Source organism: Sphaeramia orbicularis, chromosome 15 (assembly GCF_902148855.1).
Source record: "Sphaeramia orbicularis chromosome 15, fSphaOr1.1, whole genome shotgun sequence".
In the NCBI taxonomy this organism is placed as follows: Eukaryota; Metazoa; Chordata; class Actinopteri; order Kurtiformes; family Apogonidae; genus Sphaeramia; species Sphaeramia orbicularis.
Window position 1 is genome coordinate 3,368,764 of NC_043971.1, and position 15,502 is coordinate 3,384,265.

Genomic DNA, 15,502 nt, shown 5'->3' on the forward strand with positions numbered 1-15,502 from the left:
ATAAACTGGTTTGTGGTGAATAATCCAGGCTGTGTTGTGCCGTCAGCAGGTGGCGCTGTAGGCTACAGTTCATGTGGCTGTAAGAAACAGAGTAGAAGAAGTAGAACATTCTGTTATTCACTACATCACAATGACTCTAGAATGGTGTTTCCATTTCCTCTATGCACATTTGAATATTATTATTATTATTATTCATGATTTTACTTGTCTCTGTCCTTGTGCATCGTTGTTCATCATTGTGCATTGTTTTGTGTCTCTGTTGTTGTATGTCTGTTGTTGTGTGTTCCTGTGCATCACTGCATGTCTGTTGTGTGTCGTTGTGCTTCGATGGCCATTGTTGTGTGTCTGTCATCGTGTGTGTCTGTCGTGCAGTCGGAGAACCCATTAACCACGAGGCCTGGCACTGGTTCTACAGTGTGGTCGGAGAGGAACGCTGCCCTCTAGTGGACACCTGGTGGCAGACAGGTGAGGAAACACACACTGTAGCCACTTTTACACAGAGATCCCAGAAAAAAGGTGAGATGGTGAAATGGTGATCCCACCGTTTTGCCACCATTGACCGATTTCCACAGCCAAACCAAAGGAGTACCAGAGGTGAGACAGGCTGGACTTATACACAGTGGACCTGTGTTCACCAATCAAAGGGGTGGAGACACAGTGCAGAGTATAGTGGGATGTATAACTTGCGTGTTAGAAATACCCCGAGCATAGCGGTGTTGGTTCTCAAAACAACGATGGAGGATGAACAGAGCGCAGCCATGTTTATTTTAGATCTCAGTGTCTTCCCAGTCCCATATCTTTCTGGTCACACATGGGGGTCGCACACGCAATACGTCATCAAAACGTCACACCTTGGTTCCGGAATAAGAGGTGTTCCTTTTACATAGCATTCTTGGAGCAAGGTTATTTTCGTTAACTAAAACCAACGAAATGACGAGAACTAGAATTGAAAAAACATTTTCGTTAACTGAAATAAATGAAAACTATAATTAAAAGAAAAAACGATAACTAACTGAAACTGTATTGTGTGTTTACAAAACTAACTAAAACGTGTAAAAGTAATGGATAAAATTCCCTTCATTTTCGTCTTTGTCAATGTCGGATTGATATGAAATCGATTTAGTTCGCTCTAGCAATTTTAGCTGGTGTCACCAAACAGCACTTCACTGTCCGTCACTTCTCGTCACTTGTGGTTTAGAGTTGTCTTCTCATCCCCACTCTACCTGGAAACATGGAGACTAATGTTTGGAGAATTCACAGTCCTTTATGGGATTTATTTGAACGTGACGGCGAAGAAGATAAAAGATACGACAAACCTAAAATTAATACTAAAACTAAACTAAAACTAAGCATTTACAAAAAATGAAAACTGAAAAAACTAGCAAACCTGCTCTAAAAACGAATTGAAACTAAGTGAATTAGAGAAAAAAAAAAGTCAAAACTGAATAAAACTAAACTATAATAAAAAAATCCAAAACTATTTTAACCTTGTTCTGGAGTCCTGATTCCACCTTTATCACGGCTCTGTTACTACCTCCAGAGGTGTTACAGAGACCAAATGATCCACCATTTTGTTTCCAGAGACGTTGTTCCAGAATAAAGGTGAAACATTCCCAGAACAGAAGTGCTGTGTAAAAGGGACTTGTGATAATGAAACATGAGACTCACACCTTTACATCTGAACCCTGTCCCCTGACCCGAATCCTCATCTGAATCAGAACCGTCAAAAACACAGTCTTTGTAGGTTCCATCTCATTCGCACCCAAAACATCACCAGAGTTGCTGTGTTCACACCTGTTCACCTGCCACTATGTTGGCTTCTTGGAGCTGGAAGTGACCATATTTGGACAAAAAGGGGTGGGTCTGCAGAAACAGGAAGGATCATGGGTTATCTAACGGTAAATGCTAACTTGGCTCTAAACTTCATCAGACCTTTATGTAATGACATGATATTGTTGTTGTGACTGTTGGTGAACCTGACAGCATTAGATCTTCTACTGACCTGAGATCAGATTGATGGAGGAAACGTCTACAGTGGAACAGATGGACTATGGTCCAAATGAAACCAACCACACCAGAACCGGACCGGTACAAACATATTTACTGTGTATTGCTGTGGTTCAAATCAGTGTACGTCAATGGGAGCTGTTTGGAGCAGCATCTAGTGGCCATCAGTGGTATTACACTTTAACAAAGAATTCACTTTGGAGTCAAAGACCTGGACATAATATGGGAATGATGTGGACACGACAGAGGGGTGACAAGGACAGGATATGGGGACGGTGTGGTCATGGATCCATCAGTGTGGTTCCTTTACTCTGGTCGATTCTCTGTGTGCATATTTATAGATAGGGCTGTGTGTTGGCAAGAATCAGGTGATACGATACAAATCACAATACTAGGATCACAATACGATACATCACCATATATCATGATACTGTTAAAAAGGCAATTTTTTTGTTTGTTTCTTTTTAAAAATGATTATTTCCTTGATAAATTGAATTACACCAGAAATATGCCCAAATACTAAACACATTTTTATTTGATCACAACAGGATCTAATGCTATTTCACAAAATGTTCCTGTGTTCAAACTTAAAGAATGTTTTACAGATGTCACAGTTTAAGATTCTGTTCAAATGTTCATATTCTATTAGTTCAGAACTAACATCAGAACATTATTTTTGTCCAATCCCAACAGAAGAACTAACATTATTTAATAAAAGAGTGTTAAATAATAATAAATAAAATATAAACAAAAAAGAAAAACCAAAATGAACCTCCACAATATCTCCATTTGAATAAATACCTAAAAATATTGATACAGTGCTTCTTGATATCGATACAGTATTGTGAAATGAAATATCGTGATATATTGCAGAACCGATATTTTCTTACAGCCCTATTTATAGATAAACAAACTCAAAGACTTCAAGACGGTAGAATCTTAAATATAAACTTTGTGTCTTAAAAGGACGTCTGATCATCTGTTTAACTATCACATATATTTATCTGATTAAAAGACTACATTGCGAATTTTCTTTTTAATTTTGGAAGATGTTGTACGTAGATCACAGTTGTATTTACTAAAGACAGTTAGACGAGACCGTCGCTTCTTTTTCTGCATTTGTTGTGGCTTTAAGTCCGTCTGATTCTCTCTTTACTGCAGCTTTAGGCCTAATTTGACCGATTAGCAGCTGAACATCTGCAGCTGTGCAGAAAATGAATTAAGATGAAATCAGGCCCGACCCCGTCGACCCCGGACCGGGACCAAGACCAGGAGGAGGAGGATCACTGCTCACTGACCTAATTCCTCGACAATCAGAGCCGAGCACTGCCTGGGTTTAAATCAGACTTTAAAGTCTGTGCCAGATGCTGTTGCTTTCTCTGAAAACCACCCAAATCCCCAATAAATTAAGAAATTAAAGGAAATTAAAACTGCACTTAAAGGCAGCGCCACATGCCCTCTAGTGGCAGATGGAGGAGCTACAGTATCAACAAGTGTCCAGGTCAGAACTTGAACATGTTTTTGACAACAGACGTTTCATTTCCTGATAAAGACACCGATCATCAACCCTTAAAAGATCAGATCAACCTGAATGTTCCGGTTTTATCTGTACATCAAACCTGGTCAGACCATTAGGGTTAGGGTCAAGGTTAGGAGTTGGGGGTGGGAGTGGGAGTGGGAGTGGGAGTGGGGGGGTTGTTGTGTTTGGGGTCAGGGTTTGGTGTGGGGTTAGGGTTGGAGTTGGGGCGTTTGGGGTTCCTGTCGTTTGTGCGTTATATGAATGCCCTGGTCTGATGCATGAACCCTCTGTCCAGAGACCGGTGGGATCTGCATTGCCCCTCGTCCTGCAGAGGAAGGAGCTCCCATCATCCCCGTCATGGCCATGAGGCCATTCTACGGCATCGAGCCAGTTCTGATGGGAGACAAGGTGAGACGCAAACCCACACATACACCAACATCACACAGATGTACACAGACGACGACTGTAAATGTTGACCAACAGCACTGACGTCCGCAGACAGAACTAATGAAGGATGACGTCTGGACTCGGGTTCAATTCATCGTCCTGGTTCTGTATGTTCTCCATGCGAATGGTTCATTCCATCTGAGGAAAATCATCTGACAGATTGAGTTTCATTATATGCAGATTTTCAGGATTTTACACAAACTGAACATGAGCTGGAAACACATTTAGTCACTAGTGATGCATCAGTTGACTTTTAACAACGCTGATGAAAACATGAACAGAAGGTCAGGTCTGGAAACTTCAGGACTAAAGACCAGCTGGATCAAAGATCCAGGCAATTGGACCAAACATTAACGTCCATACTTAGGAGAAGGAAGACAAGGATGAAGAGGAGGAAGATAGAGAGGACAAGGAGGAGGTGGAGGATGATGAAGGTCAAGGTCAAGTTTATTTCTACAGCACATTTAAAACAATGAAAGCTGCTCAAAGTGCTGTACAAAGATATAAGTAAAATACATGATATAATGTCTCATAAGAACAAGAACAAACTAAAATAAAGCTGATAAGAACAGATACAGAATAAATAAGATAAATGGAATAGAGCATCTAAGATTCAACTAGTCTAAAACTAGATAAAAGCCAGTGCAAATAGGTGTGTCTTTAAAAGAGGTGGACTGTACACATGAGATGTGTTGGGGCAGAATTTTCCAGAGTCGTGGATCCTCCACAGAAAAGGCTCTGCCACCTTGAATCTTTAGACGAGTCTGTGGCACATCTAAAATCAGGCGATTTGAGGACCGTGTTTCCGTGGGTGAATGCACACAGTTAAAAGCTCTGAAAGATATGGGCTACTAAACCATTCAGGCACTTAAAAACAGAATAAAATTTTAAACCGGACCCTGAAAGTGACAGGAAGCCAGAGCAGGGGAGATGTGGTCCCGCCTTCAGGTGGAGGTGATGAAGATGAAGATGAGGAGGAGATGGAGGATGATGGAGATGTGTGTTCTACATGTGACCCATCAGATCCATGAGATCCACTGGACCCACTGGACTCGATACCCAGTCGGCCTCTGGGTCTCATTAACCCCACTTGACCCTGAAGATGAAAGGTCGTGTGCTGCCTTCAATGACGCCCGTCTCTTTAATCTTTCAGCATCTGTTTGCTTTGATTAACAGACTTTGAGCCGTTGGATTCTTTATCCATTTCACGCTTTAATCTGAGTCTGACTCTTTCTCATCATCAGTTACTGAAGTCGATGAGATTAGACTCGACCTTCTTCACTTCACGCCAACGTCTCCTCACTCTACCCACAATCCTCTGCTCTTTAACGCTGCCGCCGGTCCGATCCACTCTGGTATCTCTGAGTCGGGTTTTAACGTGACACTGTATCTGAGGATGACGACGTTTATTTTCACGAATAACTGACTCTGAAATAAAATCAAACTCATTCATTTTCTGGACCTGCTTTATCCTCACTAGGGTCATGGGGGTCGCTGGAGCCTATCCCAGCTACTTATGAGCGAAGGCGGGGTTCACCCTGGACATGTCACCAGTTCATCACAGGGCTGACATATAGAGAAAAACAATTACTCTCACATTCACACCTCACAAAATCAAACTGTGATGAGTTAAATCATCTCTGTTTACTTTGATTTAACCTGTTAAAAGTAAAATGTATACATTCAACTTTAAGTAACAACCGTAAGTTTTCAGTCCAGCATGTCTTCATTTCTTAAACTGTAACATTTAGTTTAACGTCATTTAATCATAATTTTCATAATCTATTGAATAAAAGGTGAAAGCGTGGTTGTTTCTGATAATTAAAGTGTTAATTACAACGATAATTTGTTTCCACGTAGATGAATCTTCGCTTTATAGAAACGCTAAATGTGATGTTTGTTACATTGATCAGTTTATTTCTAGACTTTATGAACATTTTAGAAACAGATCAATGATCAGTTTTATTTCCAGATATTTCAGGAGGAATCTGAATAAAACAGATTAAAAAGAACGAAAATACAGAAACAATGAGAGCAAAGAAAATACTAATTAAAGATGTCAGCTGAATAACGAGATTCACAGATTTCACAGCTGATTAAACCAGTAACAAACCAAAAATAATAAAATGAGCACATGAAAAAGAGGTTTTTGACATTTTTTTTGTTGTTGTTGTTTGTTTTCTTAGTTTTTGTTTTGTTTTCCTGGTTCTTTAATGTTGCATTGGAATCTAACAGATCAACAGGATTTTTTTTAACTTCATATGAGACACTTTTTTTTTTTTTATTCATCTGTGTTTGTTTCAGTTGGACTGTTTTCACTTACAGCGCTCAGTGGTTTTTTGAGTTAATTACCTAGGGGTTTTTTGCCTACATGTTTGTTCCTTTCTTTATTAGTTTATTTATTTGCTTCCCTGTTTGTTTGTTTGTCTGTTTGTTTGTTTGTCTGTCTTTTTGTTTGTTTCAGGGGGTTCCTGTCAGTGGGCCGTCAGTGGGCGGGGCTTTGTGCATCCGTCAGCCGTGGCCTGGAATGGCTCGGACCATCTACCGAGACCATCAGAGGTTTGTCGATGCCTACTTCAAACCATATCCAGGTGAGTGTGTTTACCTCCAAAACAAACTAAAAACAACATCAGCACTGATATTAAATGGACTGTTGTCCAGACCAGGATGCCAGAGAACAGAAGAAGAACAAAACTAAAGACGAAAATTTGATTTTAAAAATCCAGAAAACACCCATAGAAATAAAAATAAATCAATAAACCAGTCTACCAGAAGACTAGAGGGTCAGATCTGACCTGTGGGAGGGTTTGTTTGTTTCATGTGTCAGATGTTTATTTACTGTTGTTTATTTTATGACGCATTCAGTAAAGTCGTGTTGTTTCCTTCAGGTTTTTATTTTACTGGCGATGGCGCTGTTCGATCAGACGAAGGTTTTTATCAGATCACAGGACGAATGGACGACGTCATCAACGTCAGCGGACATCGACTGGGGACAGCGGAGATAGAGGATGCTCTGGTGAGGACACACGGACACGGACGTGGACATTATATGGACATGGAATCAGACATGACATGGACATGGAGACACCATCCAATAGAATCTGAATGTGTCCCCATGTGTCTGTCCTCAGGACGAACATCCTTTGGTTCCTGAGACGGCAGTGATCGGGATCCCACATGACATCAAAGGAGAAGGTGAGACTGGAATCCACTGGATTTAGGTCCAGAAAAAAAGGGTCAAAGGCTTGAAGAAGGTCTAGAAGGTCCTGAGGGTCCTGACGGTCCTGAAGGTCCAGAAGCGTCACCTTAACAAAGTCCAAAAAAGTAAAAAATTGAAGGTGTTGAGTGTGGGATGTGATGCATTCAGGTTCCTGAGGCATGGTAGGAACTCCTGGTGTGTGTGGGTTGTGTTTTGGTGTAATTCTGAGGCAGTGCTGCCCCCTACTGGTCTGTTGAATCCTCATTTTATCTGCTCTGTTCATCCACTCATCACCACAGACATTTAACTCTTTACTTCTGACATTTTAAATTTGAAATCACCATCACTGAGTCTTTCTGATCATTATAAAACTAAAACATGGACATATTTCATTTTTACAGACTCTCTGCTGTAGGTTTTTCATTTTTAAAACTCGCAGTTTATTAACTGTTACTGATGAGACATGAAAAACTTCCTGGATTCAGATTTTTACATCTAACTAATCCATGAACTGATCCTTAAATGAGCTGAACAGTGAACGCATCATGGGAATAAACTGGACTGAACTCCAGTTCTATGAGTTCATGAACCGTCCTCAGATACAACCAACATCGTCACAGACAAGTTTAGTGTAACAACTCACTTGAAACCTGAAAACTGTCCATCTGGATCCACAGCCAGACAGACAGCAGTACGTTGAGGTGTTTAATGTTCGATTTGACAAAATGTCAAAACGGTTTTTACGTTGTTTAGTGAATGTTTTCTAACTTGGATAAAGATATGGCTTCAGGCCTAAAAACTCATGTGTTAAAGTATGTGTGGTTCAGTGTGTGATGACGTGTTTTACAAAAAGGGTGACAGATCCTTCACGTCCAGAATGAACCAGCGGAGGGCCCTCACAGGGCCCCAGAGCCACAGCTTGACCATCCCTTTAAACATCTGCTGTTTGTTCTGAATGCATTTCAGTCCCATTTGCCTTCGTGGTCTTGAAGGATGATGTCGAACTTGACTCCGCCCACATCCTAAAGCAGCTCAGGGACCTGGTTGCCACCAAGATTGCCAAGTACGCCGTCCCGGATCACTTCCTGGTCAGTTTACCCCTTTACGTAATGACCTCCAGAGCCCAGTGGCAGGGGGCCGAGGGCCACTGGTTGACCCCCGCAGCTCTGACCTCTGACCTCTGACCTTACGCATCTTTTTTATGCATATATTTTCTGTTTTGTCTCTCCTGTCCTCATCGTCTCCAGGTCGTGAAGCGTTTGCCTAAAACTCGTTCAGGGAAGATAATGCGTCGCATCCTGAGGAAGGTTGCCATGGGAACGACCGGTGACCTCGGTGACGTGTCGACCCTTGATGACCCGTCTGTAGTCACAGAGATCATCGAGGCCCACAAACAGCACAAGAAGCAGCATCAGAGATGAACTGGGGAAGTGGGCGGAGCTTAGCACTTTGTCAGCCTGTGATTGGTTCCAAGACAGAAGTTTATCAGTTTTATTAATAAATGTGAAAGGCCTCTTTCAACACTTTTCTGCCTATTAGTGGCATAATAGTTAACTTCAGTGAAGTCACATGACTGCAGGTCACATGTCACTGTCACAAGGTCATTGAACATGATTTAGTTGAATTATTTTATTCAGTTTCATCATCTGAGGAATCAGTGAACTTTAAAAGCAGCAGGACTACAGTAGAAAAAAAACATCTGGAAGTGGTGATGATGGCAATGATGATGATGATGATGATGATGGTGGTGGTGATGAAGATAGTCTTTAAATGCACTGTCTGACTGTGAGTAAAAGAATTATAAACATGAGAATAAAGTCAAATCCAACTGTGATGAATATTTTTAACCCTTTCATGCATACTGGTCACTCCAGTGGACAGTTCTTCTCCAGCTGTTCTCTGTATATTCACAGGTTGTGTTGTTTTAGTTCCATATCAGCCGACACAGTGGACGCTTATGCACCATCCCATACACTGACATTCAGACCATTACTGTAACTTTCCTGTTCTTGATAAACCTGATCTGTACAATCATATTTGGGTGTAAATCAATTGCTAATTGTTATTAGACTGTAATTAGCAGGGTTTTTTCATATTATTTGAGTGAATAATAACTAGCATAAAATGTGAGAAAACATCAGATCAGCAACATTAAAAATGTTTTTTATTTCATAGTTTTCACACAATATATCAGTAAGTACATGTTTCTTTGCTTCAAAAATTAAATTAATTAAATGGTGTCCAGCTAAGTGGACATTTTTATAACTCCATGAAAAATAGGTTTATAAAAAAATTTCAATTACATTTTCTTCATGCCTAAAGCTGACTAAAAACACTCAGGGATAAAATCTTGATTAAGGTTCTCATAATTCATACATGAAAGGGTTAATGTTTTCTGGTGATTTTTATGAATGGGTTGTTTTATTCATTGTAAATCAGTTTTTATTCTGATTGTAAATGTTCAAAAATAAATTGTAATAAATAAACTGTAATAAGTAAATACATGTATGCTTTATTCTGGAGAAATATTCATTTTAATTATTACGAGCACAGGAGCCTGAAGATGTTGTGATGGCAAAGGCACTCAACACCTTCAAACCCAGGCTGCACAAACACTGGAGCCATCACCCACTTTGTTACAACTACAAAGTGACTGATGTGAATTGAAAGACTAATTTTGGGGTATAGGTTTCAGCCTTCACGCTATATTTTTGTATTGTGTTGTATTACCCCACAATTTTTTTTTTTCTTCTTCTTCTCTGGGTTAGGGGCTTGGCCATTTGGGATGATCAGGTTCACCTCCCACGGTGCCCTCACCCGGCTGTCATGAGTCAGGTAGGCTTTAAAAGGAGCTGGAGCTCAGCTGACTGTGAGCTGTCCAGGAAACAACACCCCCTTTGGTTGGTTGACGTTCTCCATTTAGTTTTTCAGCTGGCCACGTTTCATCTGTTTGTCCTCCTCTCCCCCTGACCACTGACTCCCACTTCCACACAAGAGTTCTCAAGGCCCACCTTTTCATTTCTTCTGTCTTTACGATAGACTAGTAGTAGATAGAGTAGTGGGTGACTGAGAATTTCATTCTCAGTCTCCTTTTAGAAGCCCTGTAAAAGCCTCCTACTTTAGCTTTACCCCTTTTCCTTGGTTTTGAGCAGTTTTGTTAGTTTCCCAACTTGCGACCCCAGTCCATGTTTTGTTGGATTCTGTTTTGTTTTCACCATTAAAGCATAATGTTGTTTTTTATTGTTTGTACTATTATCTTTGTTATTGTTATTAATGTTTTATTTAATATTTCATTTTGTTTTAAGTTTACGCTTCAACATAATGTGAACTCAAGTTAATGTTAATGGCATCAAAGCTACTGTTTCTGTTTAGTTTATTTTAAACTATGTATTTCTTCTTCTTCTTCTTCTTCTTCTTCTTCTTCTTCTTCTTCTTCTTCTTCTTCTTCTTCTTCTTCTTCTTCTTCTGTGTAGTTTCGTCTTCCGTCCTGCAGGGGGCGGACTCTCCAGGCTGTCTGTCTCCTGCCGTAATCAACAGGAAGTGTCGTGAATACATACAGCGGTTCCTCCGAGTTTACAGACCGGTACCTGAGTTAGTGTTTAAACCAGGTTTAAGGAGTTGAACCGGGTTAAATGTCTTCTTTTGTCGAGCAGCTCGTGTCCGCCGTCATGAAGGAGTTTATAGAGACTGCAATACCGGAAATATGTCAGAGATTTAACCCTGTGAAGAACGAGGCGGAGGTGAGACAAACAACAACAAAACAGCTGATCACCCTGTAAATAAAAACAGCACCAACAGCTGATCACCCTGTAAATAAAAACATAAACAGCTGGTCACCTGTAAATAAAAACAGCACCAACAGCTGATCACCCTGTAAATAACAACACAAACAGCTGATTATCCTGTAAACAACAACAACAACAACACAAACAGCTGATCACCCTGTAAACAACAACAACACAAACAGCAGATCATCCTGTAAACAATAACACAAACAGATAATCAGCCTGTGAACAACTACAACACAAACAGCTGATCATCCTGTAAACAACCGGCTGATGGAAAGTTTTGGGCACAGTTAATTTTTTTTTTATTAATAAAACATGAGTCATTTTTATTATTGCATTTATATATTTGTAATATTTCTGTGTTTCCTATTAATTCCATATCTCAGAGTGTTAATGTGTTTAATGTTGTTTTTGTCTGTTGATGTTATCAGACTGATTATAAGACAACTCTGTAATCCAGGATGTTGATGTTTGTTTGTTTGTTTGTTTGTTTGTTTGTTTGTTTGTTTGTTTACAGCTGCAGGCCGTGATGTCCAGACTTTGTGATTCTCTGCTTCAGGAGCTTCGGCGACTGCTGAAAGAAGGTAATGCTTTGGCCTCATTAATAATAAATCATTAACGGGCCTGTGAATAAATTAACACTTCTATTCTCTGGATGTTTTATTTTGAAAAGGTAACAGGAAGTGTTTAATGCAGATCGAACAGTTTATTTTAATGAGTAAAACTGAATTAATTTCACAGTAAAAATGATCCCAGATTTTTCCCACATTCGCAGATGAACCAATTGATCAGCTGATCATACTGAACCCGGTCCAGGGGGTTGAACCTCTGACCTCTGACCTACAGGTGACTCACCCAGTGCAGCTGTGGTGGTGATGCAGTCTGACTCCGCCCCCACTGCAGCAGAGGGAGACACTCCACTGGAGGCCACCGACCAATCAGATGCTCTCACAGGTGAAGAGGTGACACCAGCTAGCAGACAGCCCCGCCCCCTCCACAGCAAGTCCCGCCCATTCACCTGTCCCATCTGTGGTAAAAGGTTCTCTTCCCGCAGCAGCGTGTCCGCTCACCATCGCACCGCTCACCTGCAGCATCCGCTCAGGTGTGCACACTGTCAGAAGGTGTTCCGGACCACCAGGCACCTCCGGACCCACCAGACCAGGACCCGACCGGACCAAGGGATGCTCACCTGCCCCACCTGTGGACGGACGGAGGACACGCACTGTGGCCTGAGGAAACACAGGCTGAGCTGTCAGAAGGACGATGGCCACGCCCACAGGTTAGAGGTCAAACACAGGTTATTCACACACCAACATCTGTTTCATCTGACAAACAGAACCATGTCCACTGAGATCCCTCCAGTCCAGGTCCAGGTCTTGATGGTCTAGGTCTTTATGTCCCGGTCCAGGTCTTCATGGTCTAGGTCGTCATGTCCCGGTCCAGGTCTTCATGTCCTGTTCTCCTCTGGTCCAGGTGTCCGACGTGTGGGAGACAGTTCTCCAGACTCAGCTACCTGTCTGTCCATCAGAGAGTCCACCTAGACATCAAGCCCTTCACCTGTGGAACATGTGGGCGGGGCTTCACCAGGAGCCGTAGCCTCCACGTCCACCAGGAGACGGTCCACAGAGGACGGAGACCGTTTGTCTGCAGCGTCTGTGGGAAGAGGTTCAGTCAACAGGGTGGACTCAGGACTCACCTGAGGACCCACACAGGTACAGATGGTCACATGACCATCAGGTGTGATGTTTAGTCTGGATCAAATTTTTATTAGGTTCAGTTTTCAGAGTCTGGTTTAGACGTGATAGGGTCAAGGTCAAAGGTCAGACGTTCCTTGTAACTTTAACACAGACGTTCATTCATTAAAGTCGAACTCAGTGACGTTTTTAAACCATATGCTCAGAATTGAGGAGTTGACGTCATGTCCACAGACCACAGCCTTTTCACTGTTGTCATGTTGTCACTGACACAATGAAACAACCATTGAAGTACAATAAAAACAAGAATAAAAACACATCAAATAAATAAATAATAACAAAAACGTACAGACGCTGAGTGTCAGTGATGATCTGACTGTTGATGTTGTTTGACATGTTCGTTGTGGTTCCTGTTGAACAGAGCGCGTCCAGGAGTCACTAATGATTGTTGGACCTGCAGAGGCAGTGACAGATGGTGAGTGACCTTTGACCTTTGCCATTTGCAGGTGAGCGTCCTTACACCTGTGACCAGTGTGGGAGCAGGTTCTCCAGCCGCAGCGCTCTAACCGTCCACCGCCGCGTCCACACTGGAGAGAAGTCCTACAGCTGCGACACCTGTGGGAGGAGTTTCAGCGTATCGGCTAACCTGCGCCGCCACTTGCTGGTCCATGCGGGACGCCGCGCCTTTGGCTGTGATGTGTGTGGCCGCCACTTCTCACAGGCAGCTCACCTGAAGGCGCACGGCGCCGTGCACAGTGGTCAGGTGTCGTTCATCTGTAAGAGTTGTGGGAAGGGCTTCCGACAGCGCGGTGCCCTGCTGGTCCATGAACGCATCCACACTGGCCTCAAACCGTTCACCTGCACCGACTGTGACCGGAGCTTTGCCTCTGCCACATCACTGCAACGCCACCGCCTCACACACAGCGGTGCCACACCACACACCTGTGACGAGTGTGGAAAGAGCTTCAGCTCTGCCCACATCCTGAAGACGCACCTGCAGCTGCACGGCGGCACCAAGCAGTTCACCTGCGACGTATGTGGGCGGGGCTACAGTTCGCAGAGTTACCTGAAGACGCATCGACGCAGTCACTCGGAGGGGAAGCCGTTCACATGCCCTCATTGTCTGAAGAGCTTCTCCACGGCGTCCAGTCTCAAGCTCCACCTCAGGGTCCACAGCGGCGAGAGGCCCTACGTCTGCGAGGTCTGTGGGCGGAGCTTCAGTGTCGCCCAGAACCTGGTCCGACATAACCGAGTCCACAGCGGTGAGAAGCCGTTCACCTGCAGCATCTGCAACAAGAGCTTCAGCCAGAACAACAACCTGAAGGTCCATCAGATGGTCCACAGCGGAACCAGGCCCTACAGCTGCCAGACCTGCACCCGGACCTTCAGGACCAGTAGGGGCCTCCGGGACCACCGCTGTGGGACCACCTGAAACAAGCAGGGATCAGCAGAGACCAGCAGGGGCCTTTGACACCATAACTGTGAGACCACCTGAGACCACCAGGGACCAGCATGGCCTTCAGGACCAGCACTGGCCTCCGAGACCACTGCTGTGGGACTGCCTGAGACCAGCAAAGACCAACATGGCCTTCAGGACCAGCAGGGGCCTTAGAGACCACCACTGTGGGACCACTTGAGACCAGCAGGGGCCTCTGACACCACCGCTGTGAGACAACCTGAGACCAGCAGGGACCAGCAGAGACCAGCAGGTCTTTCTTTCTTTAGTCAGTGTTTGGTCCAGATTCTCAGAGGGGTTCTGGGTCTGTTTCTGGTTCTTCGTCTGGTTCTGTGTCTGACTGATGAAATTCATTCTTATTTTAAATGACCAGTTTCATGTCTTGGTTCAGTGTTTGGTTTGATGTTTCATCTTCACGTCCATGGAAATGAGTCTGAGCCTGTTCTAGAACCAAATGGAAACAGCTGGAATCAGTTGGGTCTGAAAACCCTGAACCCAACCTACATTGGAGACCAGAACTCATCCAGTACCAGTTACTCATCGACTTGTTGTAAAAATCTCACCACAGTATGTTGGATACACATAATAAAAAGTAAAATATGGAAAAAAAAGAACTTCGTATATTACTTTTATCAATTCTTTACAATATTTTTACAGAAAAAATTAGAAAATTACAATTCCCAGGTGTGCTTTCACTGAGCAGATATGCCCGTTGTCATATGACTGTAACTTTTTTGTTAACAGGAATTTTTCAAAACCAAAAACAGGATAGAATTTGCTAAAAAAAAAAAAAAAAAAGAAAAGAAAAGAAAGAAAGAGCTATAATAGGGTGTTGGGGGAGAATTACATTTTTTTTTTAACACACATGTATACTTCTCCTTGACCAGGCCCAGTAGTAAATATATTAAACCAATGCCAATCATCAATGCAACAGGAAAAACAGGAAGGGTCTGTCCTGGTTAATGAGGGGATGACATCATCAGTGGATGATGATTCACCATGACAACGGGTCACTGAAAAATAAAATAAAAACATAAACAAGGATAAAGAGGCAAAAAAAGACATTAAATGACTTTAAATGCAATAAAAGAACATGAAAGAAAGAAAACAAGACAACGGGTCATTGACAGGCGGAGCTGCCATGTTCATTCAACCCAAGTGAAAAAAACACAATATGTATGTTTATCTAGAAGAACTACCACATGTAGTTGTCTTTATTTGTAATACTGATTTTATTTATTTGTGTCTTTGTATTGTTTTGCTTTTATATTTTTTTTTATTAAAGATAAATTATCTTTTCTTTTATTTCAGGATTATTATCATTATTATATTTTACATGAACTTTTAATTAATTCCTAGTCACTTCTTCTGTTTAATTTAATTTGATTTAAT

At 42.2% G+C, this 15,502-nt stretch overlaps 2 protein-coding genes across 4 annotated transcripts in view; both read left to right on the top strand.

The window, feature by feature from the left end:
- Window positions 1-8,852, top strand: part of acss1 (acyl-CoA synthetase short chain family member 1) — a 38,620-nt gene extending 29,768 nt beyond the window's left edge. Inside the window, exons 8-14 of the mRNA XM_030155530.1 lie at window positions 373-465; window positions 3,822-3,934; window positions 6,438-6,564; window positions 6,862-6,989; window positions 7,105-7,168; window positions 8,139-8,260; window positions 8,420-8,852. Coding sequence (XP_030011390.1) covers window positions 373-465; window positions 3,822-3,934; window positions 6,438-6,564; window positions 6,862-6,989; window positions 7,105-7,168; window positions 8,139-8,260; window positions 8,420-8,593 — 821 coding nt within the window. The 3' untranslated portion in view covers window positions 8,594-8,852. The remainder of the gene's footprint in view (window positions 1-372; window positions 466-3,821; window positions 3,935-6,437; window positions 6,565-6,861; window positions 6,990-7,104; window positions 7,169-8,138; window positions 8,261-8,419) is intronic.
- A 1,857-nt stretch (window positions 8,853-10,709) lies between these two features.
- LOC115434796 (gastrula zinc finger protein XlCGF57.1-like) lies at window positions 10,710-14,699 on the top strand. 3 transcript variants are annotated; one of them, XM_030156936.1, is made up of 6 exons: window positions 10,710-10,912; window positions 11,478-11,544; window positions 11,807-12,239; window positions 12,434-12,672; window positions 13,161-14,115; window positions 14,169-14,699. In XM_030156936.1, exons 1-5 carry the CDS (start codon window positions 10,805-10,807, stop codon window positions 14,084-14,086), a joined length of 1,773 nt encoding a protein of 590 aa, XP_030012796.1. In that variant the 5' UTR covers window positions 10,710-10,804; the 3' UTR covers window positions 14,087-14,115; window positions 14,169-14,699. The 3 variants fall into 3 exon arrangements, with proteins under 3 accessions (XP_030012796.1, XP_030012799.1, XP_030012798.1); XM_030156939.1 differs by having other exon boundaries at window positions 13,161-14,086; window positions 14,249-14,699; XM_030156938.1 differs by having other exon boundaries at window positions 14,240-14,698.
- The last annotated feature ends 803 nt before the right edge of the window (window positions 14,700-15,502 follow it).

Excerpts from the sequence above, each read along its gene's own strand:
- LOC115434796 (XM_030156936.1), top strand. The coding sequence starts at position 10,805 with ATGTCTTCTTTTGTCGAGCAGCTCGTGTCCGCCGTCATGAAGGAGTTT. Across the intron at positions 10,913-11,477 it reads CTGTGAAGAACGAGGCGGAG|CTGCAGGCCGTGATGTCCAG; the intron begins GTGAGACAAACA and ends GTTTGTTTACAG. Across the intron at positions 12,240-12,433 it reads GACGATGGCCACGCCCACAG|GTGTCCGACGTGTGGGAGAC; the intron begins GTTAGAGGTCAA and ends CCTCTGGTCCAG.